Source organism: Microcaecilia unicolor, chromosome 2 (genome assembly GCF_901765095.1).
Source record: "Microcaecilia unicolor chromosome 2, aMicUni1.1, whole genome shotgun sequence".
Lineage (NCBI taxonomy): Eukaryota > Metazoa > Chordata > Amphibia > Gymnophiona > Siphonopidae > Microcaecilia > Microcaecilia unicolor.
In genome coordinates, this window is record NC_044032.1 from 593,571,894 (window position 1) to 593,588,899 (window position 17,006).

At 43.6% G+C, this 17,006-nt stretch overlaps 1 protein-coding gene across 4 annotated transcripts in view; it reads right to left on the reverse strand.

The window, feature by feature from the left end:
• PALLD (palladin, cytoskeletal associated protein) overlaps positions 1 to 17,006 on the reverse strand; it is a 738,625-nt gene that overhangs the window by 443,281 nt on the left and 278,338 nt on the right. For 3 of the 4 annotated variants that reach the window (XM_030191568.1, XM_030191567.1, XM_030191571.1), the window contains exon 3: positions 5,368 to 5,434. In XM_030191568.1, the coding sequence (XP_030047428.1) occupies positions 5,368 to 5,434 (67 nt within the window). Of the gene's footprint in view, positions 1 to 5,367; positions 5,435 to 14,333; positions 14,399 to 17,006 lie in introns of those variants that run through there. The other variant, XM_030191570.1, reaches the window with a different exon arrangement.

Sequence of the window (17,006 nt, forward strand, 5' to 3'; positions counted from 1 at the left end):
GGAGGGGAACTGTTACCACCACCCATTGAAGTGGCGGTGAGGGCTCCCACGTTAACCTGGCAGTAACCAGGCAGCATGCGGTGCTGCATAGGCGGTCGGTGGCCCAACTGTTTAGGGAGGCTAAGGGGGGGGGGGGGGGGGGTTAGGGGTGGGACCAGGGGTGGAGCTTAAATCCATAATTGTCTGATAACACACAGAAAAAATAAATGAATAAAAATAAAAGTCACAATTAATACCTTTTATTAAATTTAGATATTAGATATGTATCATATGTCAAAGAATAAAGTGGTTGCTCAAAGCATATTCTAAGCACAATCGCTCAACTGCAAAACACTATGCACAACTTTGTGCAAAAACACGCTCAGAACCTTACTGTACCATAAATATTACACTGGGCAGAACCTAATACATCCATATACCACCCATACGGAAAATGCAGACCGTCAACAATATGAAACAAGGGATCATATCATCACAATTCTCATGTAGAGCCACAAAACACCCTAATTCATGTTTAATGTGGGATAAAATGCCATAAATAAGTAAATAAATATAAACTTAATGTTGAGCACCTGATTCTCAAAGTGGACATATTCCAAACACAATAATGAAAATAAAATGATCTTTTCTACCTTTGTTGTCTGGTGACTTTTTCTGATCATGCTGGCCCAGTATCCATTCTGCTGCTATCTGTCCTCAGTGCAGGTCAGGAAGTCATCCTCGTTAAATATCTCCCTGGCAACCCAGGACACCTCCAGCCAACCCCCCTTTCTCTCCCAGCAGTAAGGTAAACAAACCATAAACCAATTTCTACAACTGGTTACACAAGGCTACAGGGCTTTCACTGCAGCTCCTGCTGTGAGGATGGAGGTAAATCAACAATTTAAACCCCTCAGAGCACAGCAGGGGAGGCTTAGCCTCTCCAAACCTCTTATACCGGGCGCCTATGCGGTGCTGCCTGATTACCACTGAGTAACCCCCTGCGGAAATATTTTTCAAATATTTCCACTAATGTCAGAAATGCTGTGTGCTGGGGGTGAAACTACCACCGGCACCCGTGTTGGGCGGCAGTAGTTCCGGAATGGTGAGCGGTAAGTCTGCGTTGGGCTTAATGCCGTTTAGTAAAAGGGCCCCTAAGTGTAGTTCACAAGGAGGGGTATATGGAGAAGTAAGAAAGACGTGATGAGAAGTGCAGAATTAGCATGTTTGTAGATTAACAAAACATGTTTGAAGTGTACGCAGAAATGGATAGGAAACTGATGAAGTGACTTGAGAATAGGGGCTATGTGAATGTAGTGATACTGCAGAAGATAAACTGTGCAACTGGATTTTGAACAGATTGAAGAGGAGTGAGATGGTTGACTGGGAGACCTGTTAGGAGCAGGTTGCAGAAGTCTAGGCGGGAGGTGATGAGAGAATGGAATGAAATGGAAACATCTAGAATCAACAAAGAGGGTGGGACAAATATAATACAAAGTTGAGAAAGTTTATGATGTAAATTGATTTTGGAAATGCCCTCTCCACCCCAATATTCAGCCCATAGCGGTCAACAGTTTTCAAGCCACTGACTGCTGAGAGGTGAAGTAGAGCTGTATATTCAATGCCAGGCTATGTCCGGGCACCGATATTGAATATCCAAGTCAGCCATGGACTCAGAAGTTCTGTGAGTGCTGACCGATATTCAGTGCCAGCATCGGCATAACTGAGCAGGCAAAGACAGGACAACTCAAAAGGCAGTTCTGTTTGTACACTTAGGGGCCTTTTTATAAAGACGCGCTGAAAAATGGCATGCAGTACTGTAGACATGTGTTTTGGTCGCGCGCAGAATAATTTTTCAGTGCACCTGTAAAAAATGCTTTTTTTATTTTTGCCGAAAATGGACGTGTGGCAAAATGAAAATTGCTGTGCTTCCATTTTGGGTCTGAGACCTTACCACCAGCCATTAACCTAGCAGTAAAGTCTCACATGGTAACCGGGCGGTAATGGCCTACATGCGTCAAATGCCACTTGGCATGTGTCCAATACGTGCGTCTGAAAATAACAATTATTTCTTGGATGTGCGTATCGGACGCGTGCCAAAAATGAAATTACCACAAGAGCCATGTGGTAGCCGGGCGGTAACTCCATTTTGGCATGTATTGGGCACGCGTAGACACTTAATGCGGCTTAGTAAAAGGGCCCCTCAGCTATGCAGGCATCGGCATTGAATATGGCTATTGCCTCCATAACTGCTGGCTCCTCCTCAACTCCTTCCCCGGAGTGCTACAGTACTAACAAGACAGTACCAGAAAAAAGGGGGTATTCAGCGGCCCTTCCTGGTTAAGCGGTACTGATTATTCCCTTCCAGCCTGCTGATCGGGGTGCAAGTGGGTAGGAGCTTCTCTTGTCCGCTTAAGTCCCTTTGAAAATCTACCCCATTGAATCTAGGGGCCCTTTTACTAAGTTGCATAGGCGAATATGTACGTCCTACGCACATCAATTTTTGGCCCGGGTAGTAATTTCATTTTTTACGTGCACCTGCTACGTGAGCCATAAACCTTCCGGCGTGTGACGCTAACCGGACGGTAATCAGAATTGTTTGCACGCTGATGATTACCGCACAATTAATGAGTGAGACCTTATCGCTAAGTCAATGGGTGGCGATAAGGTCTGAGGCCCAAAATGGACGCGCCCCAACTTTCAATTGGCCGCACGTCCATTTTTGGCCAAAAAGGCCTTTTTTGCATTTGCGCTGAAAAATGGACCTGTGCGTGTCCAATACATATGTACACCAGCACAGGTCATTTTTTGGCACACCTTAGTATAAGGACCCCCTAGTTTGTTTTGTATTTGTGAAACCATAGCAAACTTTTAGACAGAAAGAGTAGCTACTTGGAAAAGTTTAACATGGTTCATGAAATAAATGCCTTCGGAGTGTTGGTTCTCAAAACACCCTCACTTGTAAAGGTTCCTGGGATGAGGTAAACAGACCCTGAATTTTCTAAAGGCTTAAAAGTATCCTGTAGAACACAATTTGGTTCCAACGGTTATAGTCAAGTGGGCCTGGGAAACTAGTGAGCTGCTTGAGTGATGCCAATTTTGGGTTACTGCAACAGTTTGTATATAGGTTTATGAAAAAAATCCCTCTACAGACAAAAGTGAAGCCAGAATACTGTGGCCAAATTAGTAACCTGAATAAACGCTGCAAATGGGCTACTCTATGTTTCATTTCTTTTCATTACTTGCTTATTATGTTGAGGGTAATTTTGAGAAATTCTTATAATTATGTTTATCATTTTTGGATAATATGGCTCCTTCACATCTGAGTAACAGAGCTGCACAATATATTACATCACATGATCTATGCTCAAAGGATAATTGCCACTTTAAATAACCTTCTGTGCAGGATCTGAAATTTATTTTACAACGATAACGAAATCTAACTGGAAAAGCTACCTTACACTGGAATGAGGTTCCTCTGTTTCTAAAGCTGGAACGTGATTATTTAAGCTTCTGTAAGTCTTTGACGATATGGCAGTTTTCTAATTTATACTTTGGGTTTCAGGACTTGTCTGGGGGACTAATCAGGGCTGATGCAATGGTATTAGCACCCTTGGCATAACTACAGTATTTCCCAACAATTAAATTTCAGGCATTGGGTAAGTGGACTATTTGAAAACTGTTTACCCTTCCTGCAGGTAGAATTGCTGATAGTTCTCTGCAGTGGTGTTCCTTGGTCGGCTGCCACCCGGGGCGGATCGTAGTTACGCCCCCCCCCCAGCACATCACCTCTCCCCCCTCCCCGGCGCATCACCTCCCCCCCCCTCCGGTGCATCACCTGGGGTGCTGGTAGCAGCTGTGCGGCTGTCAGCTCCACTGGTTCCCTGCCCCAGAACAGGAAGTAACATCAGAGGGAGCAGGGAACCAACAGAGCCAACAGCTGCGTGGCTGCTCCCTGCACCCCTCTGCAGCGTGCACCCGGGGTGGACCGCCACCACTGCCCCGCCCTTGGTACACTACTGGTTCTCTGGGTTTGTGTGGCTGTCAGGTACTTTGGTAATTCCTTGACTGCAGCAGCTTTTTGCTATTCCCCAGAAGCTGCCAAACTAGGCAACAACCTAGTTGTCTAATGGTTCAGCTGGCCCTAGGACAGATTTGTTAGGGACATTTATTCATTGGAGCTTTGATTAGTCCATTACTCTATCTTATCTATGTGTTCACCTTTGCTTATACCCTAGGCTGTCTACTAAGATGTTTTATTATGTATTGTGTTGGACAATTTAAATAGCATATAATGCCATACCATGTGCTGTTATCTGAATTATTTTCATTGCTGTAAAAAATAAATAGCATAAGTAAACAAATGTTAACATACAGTTGTTTGTTAGCTGTCAGTTTTGTTGCCGTTTGTGACCTGATGATTGCAATATTATTAGATTTTTTAGTTTTGATTTGTTCTTACTTGCCTTGAACCCAAATGTTCGGTAAAAGTAGAATATAAATGTTAAATTAAATAAAAAATGTAAGCCTTTAAGGGGTCTGTTTACTAAGCTGCGCTAGCGGCTGTCCCGGCGCTAATGCTGGCAGAGCTCCGAGACAGCCGCGAGCGCGGCTTAGTAAACAGGAGTGTAAGTTTGGACTGGAGGAAAAGGGACAAAGAAATAAGAAGAAAAATATTTTTTTAATTCCTCAAGAAGGATGAAAACTACTGATTCACCAAAACAGAGAACTACACAGTATTGCTTTTTACTTTTTTTTTAGGTTGGGGGTGGGGAGTTATTTTATGTATTAACCTTTATTTCTGTGCATACAGAAGGAAAAGTGTAGTTCTCATCCTTGTGAAGAGCCATCCAGGCATCACACTAGCATGTGTAAAGTCTGAAGCTAATATGAACAACTAACATTTGCTCTCAGAAATGAGACATTCAGAAACAAGGGAGTGTTGCCATAAAAGTGTCAAGACGAAATAAAATAACATATAGCAGGACAAAAGGATAGGAGATCTGGAAATAAGATCCAAAGAGAAAATAGCACGAAATAGACAAGTTGATGTGCTGAGCAAGCAAACAGTTCTGCTGGCTGAAATAGCATTGTTAATATGATATGGATGTATTTACACTGTAATAGAGATCTGAAAGCTGAAATCCGATAACCGATCATTATCTGAAAATAAAGCAATTCTTTGATCAGCATGAGTTGGAATGTTTCCTCTGAACATCCATCGTGGAACAGGATTTCATTTTTTTAATGTTCATATACCTAAAAAAATATTGTAAGTGGTCCTATATCAACTGTATCTCAGGGCCACTAATAAAACCAATTCAGGCAACTGATACGACAATTCAGATTTTTCTATTGATTAGTAGGGTAAGAGATGAACTAACTTACTGTGGCATAGCTCCCTGGTTTGTTTTAAAGAGTGAACCTTCACTCTCAGAATCTGTTGAACTGGCACCTGAAAAAAAGAAAAAAAGTGCAAGCAAAATTATGCCTGAATTATTATGATGGTTTTATTTTTTTAATAAAAATAAAACAAAAGGTAAAACTCAAACTGTTGGCTTTTTCATAAATAGCTCACATTGACTGGCACTTAATGAATAAAAACGGCATTTCTTTCCCACAAAGCTTATTGCATAAAATGGGTTTTATGGCAGATAATACATTATTCCCTGGATTCTATATATGGTGCCTGAAAATTCTATGTGGAAAAAAATTACACCTAAGTGTATTCTGCAAAGTACTCCTATACTTTTATAGAAGGGGCTTAAATTCCACGTGGTGTATAGAATATGCCGAGTGGCTCTCCACATGTCTAAATTTGGTCATGTCCATGTATACCACATTTTACTTGGTGTAAATCGTGATGCCTAATTTAGGCGAAGAATGGGTGTATTCTATAATAATATGTATAGATGTTAGATATGCCCATGCCCAGCCCATGGCCACACCCCCTTTTCAACTATGCAACTTAGAATTTAGGTGCCCACATTATAGAATACACATAGCGAGCTGCGTGCATAAATGTCAATTAATGTCAATTAGTGCTAATAATCGCTAGCTAACATTCAATTAGCAATGCAGATTAGCTAATTAACCAATTAAGTTATGTGCATTGTTACAGAATATGCTTCGAATTCTGCACGGAAATTGAGGTGCCATTATAGAATCTGGAGGGTGGCACCTAAATTTTCACATACACATCAGCACGCAATGAGCTAATCAGTGACAATAATTGGCTGCTAACAACCAACTATTGGCATTAATTGGCCTTAATTGGGATTTATGTGTGCATCATATTCTGTAACGATGCGAGCGGAAATCCTATATGGCATAAATTAAAGGGGGCATGGCCAGAGGCATTCCAGAGGGTGTTCTCAGAATTTACACACATTGTTATAGAATAGAGCCAATGGGCGCCTAACTTATGCACCGAAATTTACACCTGCTTTCAGCAGGCATAATTGCCGGTGCCTTAAGTTAGGAACTGTTTATGTGCTTAGCCACTATTCTATAAAGGGTGTGGATGTTTTATAGAATAGGGCTCAGTGCTTAAATTTTGGGGTGCAAATTTCTCAACGTCCTATAAGGAATCTAGTCCTTCAAGAATGTTACCGTGCACTTTGTGTTAGTAAATAAGGGCCCATGTGAGCTGGTTGAAAATGCACATATCCCCAAATTCTGTATATAGTGCCTTAATTTGTGCATCCTAATTTGGCCACACAGCCAAATTGCCCGTACAACTTAATTGATTAGCATGCCAATTAGCGCTGATAATTGATACTTAACCAATTAGCAGCACTAATTGGCTTTAATTAAAATTTACATACCCAACTTTCTAGGCATAGTCTATAACACGGTGAGTGTAAATTCTAATGCAGACAGTTGAAAAGGGGGGTGTGGCCATGGGCGTGGAAAGGGCAGGCTGTTAGTGTTCCAAAAACTATGAGCACTATTATAGAATACACCCAATGCGCAGGTATCTAGGCCTGGTTGTAGGTGGCCTAAATGGGGTGTGCCTAAATTTTAGTCACAAAAACAGTGTGTGAGCATATTCTATAAACTATGCCTAACTTTAGGTGTATTTATTTATTTATTTATTGCATTTGTATCCCACATTTTCCCACCCTTTTGCAGCCTCAATGTGGCTTATAATGTATCGTTCTTGCTGGTATATAGATTAGAAAATAGACACTTGGTGTTACATAGAGACCTTGAGTATCATAGTAGAAGTTTAAAACAAGCAGATATTATGAAAACAATTCTGAGTATGAGTAGGAGGAGATGTGTACAATTACATTTGTTGATCTTTGTGGTATGCCTTGTTAAAGAGATGGGTGTAGTTTAAAGAATCAAGCTAAGAGTGTTGTTTTACAGTGCAGATTTTTAAGGCACCATATATATAATTTCCCCCTTATTGGGATAACTGATTTCGGCAGTTCATTAATGAATACAAAAATAACACACAATAAGGTTGTTATTGCACACTAAGGAGCCCTTTTGCTAAAGTGTGTTAAGCACAACATACATTAACTGCTAGTGCACAATTGCATTAAGGGGCTCTGTGATATTGATGCAGTTACAGCATATTAAACTGCAGATTAACCCCAAATTCTATAAATGGCATACAAATTTCCACGTGCAAAACCACATGCTAACCTGAGATATACACACAACTAAATTGGCTAATGAACCAATCAGCAATAATAATGGGGTGCTAACAATCAATTATTGGTGTCAATTGGCAACATTTCTTATTTGTGCGTGTAGTTGCTAAAGGATGTGGCCAGGGGAGGGGCAAGGGCAGGTCAGGGGCATTCAGTGTTGCAGAATTGTGGGGATCCATCCCTAATGGATGTGCCAGGATTTACACCAGGTTCAATTGCTGTAAATCCTTGCATCCAAAGTTTGGTGTGGAAATTGGGTCTCGCAGCTATTCTATACACAGAATGTAACTCGGACCGCAATGTATAGAATAGTACTCTATGCAGATTTTTTCAGCACTGACTTTTCAGGGCCATTTACTGAATCTAGTCCTAAGTGCTTTTTTTCTGCCATGGGCAGAGAATGGGTGTGGAAGGCTTTTTGCAATTACTATGGAGTGGAGGAGTGGCCTAGTGGTTAGAGCACTGGTCTTACAATCCAGAGGTGGCCAGTTCAAATCCCACTGCTGCTCCTTGTGATCTTGTAGTGCTATAGAAATACTAAATAGTAGTAGTAAGTCACTTAACCCTCCATTGACTCAAGTACAAACTTAGATTGTGAGCCCTCCTGGGACACAGAAATATCACCTTTAGCTACTACTGAAAAAGGTGTGAGCAAAATCTAAATAAGTTGAACTTAGCACAAGCTAACTGACTAACAGGTGTTAGTATGGGACCACTTACCTCCTACTAAACAGGAGGCACTAAGGGCTAGATTCTAGAAGTCCACATGGAAAAACGATACACATAGGCATGTTCTCTAAAGTCCACCTATATTTTATAGAATAGGCTTAAATATCTCTGCGGTATATAGAATAACACCAAGCGCCTCTCCATGTGACCAAATGTAGTCTTGGCCATTTACGCCACGTTTTACTTGGTATAAATCTTGATGCCTAAATTAGGTGCAGAGCGGTTGAATGCTATAACAACACAAATAGATTTTAGACACCCTGAAGCCCCGCCCATGGCCATGAACCCTTTTAAACTTTGCGATTTAGAATTTAAGCGCACCACGTTACAGAATACAGTTAGCAAGTTGTGCACATAAATCTTAATTAATGTCAATTAGTGCTGATAATTGCTTGCTAACATCCAATTGACAGCACTGATTAGCTAGTTAACCATTTAAGTTACATACATTGTTATAGAATACGCTTTGATTTCCGTGCTAACTTCAACCTGTGTAAAGCACAAGGTAAATGCCTCTATACTAACTTCAACCTGTGTACTGTGCAGGCTAAACGCCTCCATGCTAACTTCAACCTGTGTACTCAGTTTTAGGTGTGCCTGGGTGCGCAGAAGAATCTTGCCCAACAGGTGATCCGGTCTTTCTCTCTCCCGCCTGCAGGCAACCTGATCTCTCAACCTCCCCCCACCTCCACCAGTGTATCCTTTAAAGAGAGGATCTTCGCCTGCAGCAAGCAATGTAACTGATACACACTGCTTGTGCCAGCCCCACAGCCTTCCTTCTGATGCAACTTCCTGTTTCCACATAGGTGGAGTACATCAGAAGGAAAGCTGTGGGGCTGGCGTACACTTGATTTCTGAAAGTACACATGCTAATTTACAGCCTCCTCTTCCCTCTCACCCCCCCCCCCCTCCACCTGCACCAATAGCAGGTGCAAAGTACACAGACACTTTTAAAAGTACAGACTTTGTACTTACAGATTTTCAAAGAGAAACATTGGCTATTTTTGCTTTGGAAATGTATATAAAGTATGCATAATACAACTATCTATATAGTTTGCAGCTCTGACCCCTATTTACTAAAACCTAGGGGCTCTTTCATAAGGAAGTTAATGCACAGCAAGTGCAAAACTAATGTGGCACCCAGTGAGGGGTGTGCCTAGAATGTAACCAGCAGTTGCCACTTTAAAATACACATTAGTGTACAGTACCAGTGGCATAGCCACAGGTGGGCCCGGATGGGCTCAGGCCCACACCCATGATGTGGCTGGCAGGGATCCCCAAGCCCCGTCAGCTGAAAACTCCCAACACCTCTCCCTCCCTTTAAAGAGCAGATCTTTGCCAGTAGTGAGCATGACTGATACATGCTGCTTGTGCCAGCCCCACAGCTTTCCTTCTGATGTACTCCACCTATGTGGAAACAGGAAGTTGCATCAGAAGGAAAGCTGTGGGGCTGGCACAAGCAGCATGTATCAGTCATGCTCACTACTGGCAAAGATCTGCTCTTTAAAGGGAGGGAGAGGTGTTGGGAGTTTTCAGCTGACGGGGCTTGGGGATCCCTGCCAGCCACATCATGGGTGTGGGCCTGAGCCCATCCGGGCCCACCTGTGGCTATGCCACTGGTACTGTACACTAATGTGTATTTTAAAGTGGCAACTGCTGGTTACATTCTAGGCACACCCCTCACTGGGTGCCACATTAGTTTTGCACTTGCTGTGCATTAACTTCCTTATGAAAGAGCCCCTAGGTTTTAGTAAATAGGGGTCAGAGCTGCAAACTATATAGATAGTTGTATTATGCATACTTTATATACATTTCCAAAGCAAAAATAGCCAATGTTTCTCTTTGAAAATCTGTAAGTACAAAGTCTGTACTTTTAAAAGTGTCTGTGTACTTTGCACCTGCTATTGGTGCAGGTGGAGGGGGGGGGGTGAGAGGGAAGAGGAGGCTGTAAATTAGCATGTGTACTTTCAGAAATCAAGTGTACGCATTTTATGTTATTTTAATCTCATGGCTAAATATATGTGCCCCTTGGAAGCTCCAAATATATCTAAGGACCCGATGCTCCAGGGGTGTGCTGGTAAATTTTTAACAACAGGCTCTTTCTCTGGACGTAGCCAGCTCTGCAGTTGGAAGGGCCAGGGGTGGCCGGGGGGGGGGGGGGGGGGTTGCAACACTTGCCTCTCTCTCCTCCCTCCCTTCATGCGGGCACACTAGGCATACCTTTGCTGGCAACCAATAAATGGACTGCCACCACTCCCAAAGTCTTGCTCTGAGCAGCATGCTGAAACTTCTCACACATGCTGGAGAAGTCCTAGCCTGCTGCTCAGAGCTGGAAACAAGGATCTGGGAGCAGCAGCAGTCTATTTACTTGGCTGGCAGGGCTCAGCATCCCCACCAGCAAAGTAAAAGAGAATTCAGCAGGGGGCCCAAGCCCACATTTTGGATGCCAGATGTTAAAGTAGCCATGGAGGGCCCTACTTTAACAACCGGCTCCCAAAATTCTTAAAAACTTAACAACCGGCTCTTGCGAGCCTGTGAGAGCCTGCTCCAGCACACCACTGCGGTTGCTCAAAACCTAACGCTGGTGGTAGAAGCAATTAGCACTGGACTAGTGCGAGCATTAATGTTTGTAGGATATTCAGCGGGCACTAGCAGGAGAAACAACGTGCACACCAAAGATGGCCACAAATCATATTCAAATGGAGTCAAATGCATGGTAATGAGGTCATATGGTATTCCCTCCCAATGCTCAGAGAACAGAGCAGAAACAACTGCTACCCTTAATGATGGAAACCTACTGCCAGCTTGGGTGAGGCACTGAAGGTTTTGAAGAGAGGATTTCTTCAGAACTGTACACTTTAAACTGTCGTTTAATCTACAAACATGTGCGTGAGTTTGAGCAAACCCGAAAGTGAAAGGACACATTCGGGCTCATTTTCGAAAGAGAAGGACGCCCATCTTTCGACGGAAGATGGACGTCCTTCTCACAGGGTCATCCAAATTGGTATAATTGAAAGCTGATTTTGGACATCCCCAACTACTTTCCATCGCAGGGATGGCCAAAGTTTAAGGGGGCATATTGGAGGCATAGCGAAGGCGGGACTTGAACTTGTCTAACACTAGGACGTCCTCGACCCATAATGGAAAAAAAAAGGATGTCCCTGACGAGCACTTGGACGACTTTACCTGGTCTTGTTTTTCTCACGACCAAGGCACAAAAAGGTGCCCAAAATGACCAGATGACCACCGTAGGGAATCGGGGATGACCTCCCGTTACTCCCCCAGTGGTCACTAACCCCCTCCCACCCTCAAAAAATGTCTTTCAAAATATTTTTTGCCAGCCTCAGATTTCATACTCAGGTCCATGACAGCAGTATGCAGGTCCCTGGAGCAGTTTTAGTGGGTACAGTGCACTTCAGGCAGGAGGACCCAGGCCCATCCCCCTCCCTACCTGGTATGTTTGTGTTAGGAAACAGCAAGCCCTCAAAAACCCACCACAAATCCACTGTACTCACATCTAGGTGCCCCCTTTCACCCGTAAGGGCTATGGTAGTGGTGTACAGTTGTGGGTAGTGGGGTTTTTTTTTTGGGGGGGGGGGGGGGTTGGTGGGCTAAGCACACAAGGTAAGGGAGCTATGTTCCTAGGAGCAATTTCTGAAGTCCACTGCAGTGCCCCCTAGGGTGCCCGGTTGGTGTCCTGGCATGTCAGGGAGACCAGTGCACTACAAATGCTGGCTCCTCCCACGACCAAATGGCTTGCATTTGGTCGTTTCTGAGATGGATGTCCTTGGTTTCCATTAGCGCCGAAAATCAGAAACGACCAAGTCTAGGGATGACCATCTCTAAGGACGACCAAAATTTCAAGATTTGGACGTCCCCGATCGAATTATCGAAACAAAAGATGGACGTCCATCTTGTTTTGATAATACGGGTTTCCCTGCCCCTGCATCGGGACGTTTTGCAAGGACGTCCTCATCAAAACTTGGACATCCCTTTCAAGTGAAAAAAAATAAAGCTTATATTTAAAGGTGCAGGAGAATGGTGCCAATGTGTGCGTGCACTTCTGGGTAAGCTGTGCTTACCACAAAACTTCTGTGCGCAAGCGCATAATTTAAATACAATTTTGTTTGAGCATTGGAGGTCTACTTTTCTGTTTATTTATTTATTTGTTACATTTGTATCCCACATTTTCCCCACCTATTTGTAGGCTCAATGTGGCTTACATAGTACCAGAGAGGCCTTTGCAGGCTCCGGTGTGAACAAATACAGGGTTGATGTTGTGGTAAGATGTTCTGGCACTATGGGATGGATGTTGTTGACTTTAGCACCGGAGTTTTGAGCATTGAGGCCTAAGTGCATTTTGGGTAAATACCTTTAAAAATTGACTATACAATGTATTAATTAGGCTTGAATGTTGAACACTGCTTCAATTAATAATGTTAGTGGCCAGCAGGAAGTATACCTCACATCCTAGTCTTTGGTAGTTTACCAATAATCAAAAGGTAACTTCCCAGAGAAGTAGTGTGAGCTTGATTTACTATGCAATATCATTTATCACAAACAACCACCTAACCTTCCAAAAAAACTTAAAAACAGGGGCGTAGGCAGACCTGCCATTTTGGATGGGCCCAGAGTTAACCTGGGTGGGCCCTTCCCACCCCAACCCCTGTACATACATACAATATAGTGTTTTTTTTAATGGCCCAACATCTGCCTGTTTTTCTCTGCACCTTCTCCCCTGGTCCTACCTCAGAGCTGTTGCCTGTCGCAATTCCTGTAAGCAACCTGCGCTGGCCCTGCAGGCTTCTCTCTACTACATTCCTGCCAAAAAAGCAAGAAGTGACATCATTGAGGGCAGGACATGATAGAGAGCATCCTGCAGGGCAGGCGCAGGATGCCTATAGGAATTGCCGCCGGCAGTAGCTCTGAGGTAGACCGGGAGGGGGGATTCCAGAGAGAGATGGGCAGATAATAGGCAACGAGTGGAGAAGAGGGAGAGTAGTGAGGCACAGCCACTGAAGAGTTTTGGAGCCTCAAGGGCTGCTGATTGGGTGGGCCTGGGGCAACAATGGGTGGACCTGTGCCCATCCAGGCCCACCCTTAGCTACGCCACTGCTTAAAAACCCATCTTTTTAGAAAGGCTTACCCAACAGAACCAATAAAAATGCCCAGCCACTGAAACACATCACTAAAACACAGCGTGGATGTAACGCAGATCTTCAGTTGCTCATTCCCCCAGTGTGGGCGAACCACAATAGTCCCAATTTAATCATACTATCATCTTGTAATTGTTAACACCGCAGTTCTTAATCATCTTTCTATAACCATGTAAGCCACATTGAGCCTACAAATAGGTGGGAAAATGTGGGATACAAATAAATAAATACATTTAAACTGAGAGTTACTGTCTTTCCCACTAACTTAGCTGTTTCCTCGAGAACCTAAAAGTAAGACAAACAAGTGCCCAGGAGATCGCTGACCTGCCCACAGAGAAACCAGAGTTCGCCCACATGTTTGAGTTTTGACTAACTTGCTGAGATGCATCTGCCTCCTCCCAGCCTGTCTGTTTACATTTTGCTGTCAAAAGTGAGGCATGGATCACAGGTGGACCCAGCATATTACAGAACACTGTTTTATTTAGCGTTCTTGCTACGTGAAATCTGAGACCAGCTCACAAGAAAAGGAAATCACAGTGAGTTAAAAAAAAAAAAAAAGAGAGAACTAGGAAGACATAAACAAAAAAATATAACCAAAATAACAGAAGCATAATACACTCCTGGTTTCCCTTTTTCTTTTCCTCAAGTCAATATCTACTCTAGGTATATAATATCAAAACTGAATGCATAGATAGGTATGCTAATCAGAACACAAGATAGAAAATTTAGCAAATAATAAGTTACATTCATCAACCCTCGAAAGCCTTAAGTTAACCTGAGTTTATTTAAATAAAGCTTTACCTACAAGCTGTAAGCTTGACCTATTTTTCAGGCATGATATTTTGATTGTAGAGGCCTCTGATTTCTCACCACACGTTTCTTTCCAGCAGCATTTTTTCTTTCTGTTTCCTTTCTGCTTTGGAAATGAACAGCCAGGATTCCCTGCGAGCTTTCAGTTAATCTTTAAACTAGCAATTCTTGAGGAGATGCAGACAAATCTGCCTCCGCCCTGCACTTCCAGAGCAGGTCTGTGAATACTCACTCTGCCAATAAAGCTCCTGCAGCCCTCTTGCAGGTGCTCACAGCAGCCTCTCTCACAGGGAATGCGCTGGCAAAGAACACAACTGATGCACAGCTGTAAATCTCCCTAGGACGGAAGGTCTCCTGAGCAGCACAGACTGTCTTTATGAAAGCATAAGAAAAAATGAGAGCTAACTCCAGTACGGGCTATTCACTCAGCTCAGTACATTTTGCAGAACTGAGATTTGAATCACTCCTGACTCTTTTCTTGGCTCCTGAAGATGAATCTCTCTTATTAGAGGAAAAATATTCACACTTTCATTTTTTTCTCCAACCTATCCAACATGAGCCTTGCAGTTTCGCTCTATCACATACCACCCGGAGTCCAATTCACACGCATCTCTTTATATTTTTTTTGGGGGGGGGTGCATAGTCAAAGCAATTTAACCAGTCAGAAATTACTCCTGGCTGATTAAATTGCTTGTTCAGGGCGGTGGAGTACCAAGGGTGGGATGATGGGTACAGTATGCCCTGGATGCAGGTGGTAAAGGGGTGTACTGAGCAGTCGCGTGTCTGTCGGCTCTGCCGGTCCCCTGCTCCGGAATAGGAAGCTAACATCAGAAGGGGCAGGAGACCGGCAGAGCTGACAGACACGCGACTGCTCAGTGCACCCCTTTACTGCTTGGAGGGCGGTGGGTGACATGCCTGGAGGAGGGGATGCTCTGCCCTAGGCGGCAACTAAGCTAAATACACCACTGGTTCAGGGCTACCTGCTGACAGTCAGTGGCAATTAAACAGTTAGTGCCACTGAATATCACCACAGACTGCTAAACTTAAAGCAAACTATTTTGTGGGCTGAATATTGCAGTTAACTACATAAGAAAGAAAAGGCCCGAGAGCCTGTCTCGACAGGGCCAGTTAAACATGGGCTGGGCCCGTTTGGGAAGGCTCGGGGCGGGAGGAAGTAAGGGGGGTGGCAGTGCTCACATCCGGCAGGCTCAGGGGCAGAGACTATTGGTTGGCTTAAAAGAAGCCGGCCTGTCAATGAACCCATTTCAGAGATGTGACTGGAGGGGAGGTTGCTGGGGGCGGGGTGTTGGGAGAGAATATAGCAGGCACATCATCCAAGGCTCAGGACGTTTCCTGATCCTCCGAGGCAGCTTTTCCCACCCACACATTTGATTTGGAGGGGTGAGGCTTGACTTTTGTGTTGTAGTTTTTAGGTGGACTGCGTTTGGGTTGTTGCAGCGGCAAAAAAAAATGAGCTACAGGAGCAATGGCTCATGGGCGATGAGTCAGGTCATTAAAGACAGGTTGGGTGACCCGGAATAAATGTGTGGAGGTCCACACAAGCCAGGGCTCTTGCTGTTAGGGCGGAGCTGGGAAAAAAAAGAGGAAGTTGCTGCTTTGCTGTCATGGCGAGCAGCGGTGGGGGGAGCTGTTGATGCCTTTTGACAACTGGAGCTCCGGGGGGAGGTTAATCGTTTACTGATGTTAATTGAAAGTTTGAAAGTTGTTAATAAATCAAGCTGCGGCCTATGGTTATCCCATAATTGTGTGCACATGAGTTATAGACTGATGAGGTATGGAGAGACTGCAAAAGGAACTTGGGGGGGGGGGGGGGGGGGGGGGGAGGGTGCAAGCCTGGTAGAAAGGGTCCCAGCTCCAGACACATAAACCCAGATATTCAGTGCCAGTGCTCAGACATGACCCGATATTGAATATCCAAGCATAACACCGCTGCTTGCTAAAAAATGCTTATCACCTCCAGCTGAATATTGAGCCCTTGTGTTTTTTTTATTTTATTTTTCTGAGCATACCCCACTTTTTACAAATAATTTGCAACCAATACCTAAGGTCAAAGCAGCTTTAAAATTGACAGTCCTGTTTTCTACACAGTAGATTGCACCTCTCACCCTTTAAAAAAACAATTGCTCCCAGTACTAACATCAATATCTACCACCTCTACTCTCCTCCCCAAGGCTTACTAACCTCAGTCTCCAACTTCCTCTCTTTCTTCTCTATGTCATGTACAAGCAGTGAACACCAAGTACAATAATGACAATTACAGGTTTTACTACGATGCAATTATGTAATGGAAACTGGTTTTTTCTTTGCAATGAAAAGGGTATAAATTAAACCAATATGTGTTTCTTGAGACATAAGACTGTAACAGAAATAAAAGGGTCAATCTTCAGCAGCGTGGCAGCTATAACACTTTAACAATATGATATATGGGTTTCCTGGATAAATGTCACTGACTGGGGCCATCCATGGAGTTTTAGTGGTATTCCTTCGGATTCTATATAGAGCACAGTTTAATTACATAACAAGTCAATCAGTGTTGATAATTGCCACTTAACAAGCATTAATTGGCATTAATTAGAATTTATGCACACAACTTATTAAGCATATTCTATAAATCTACATTGAGCATCGTTGAAACCCGCCTTATGTA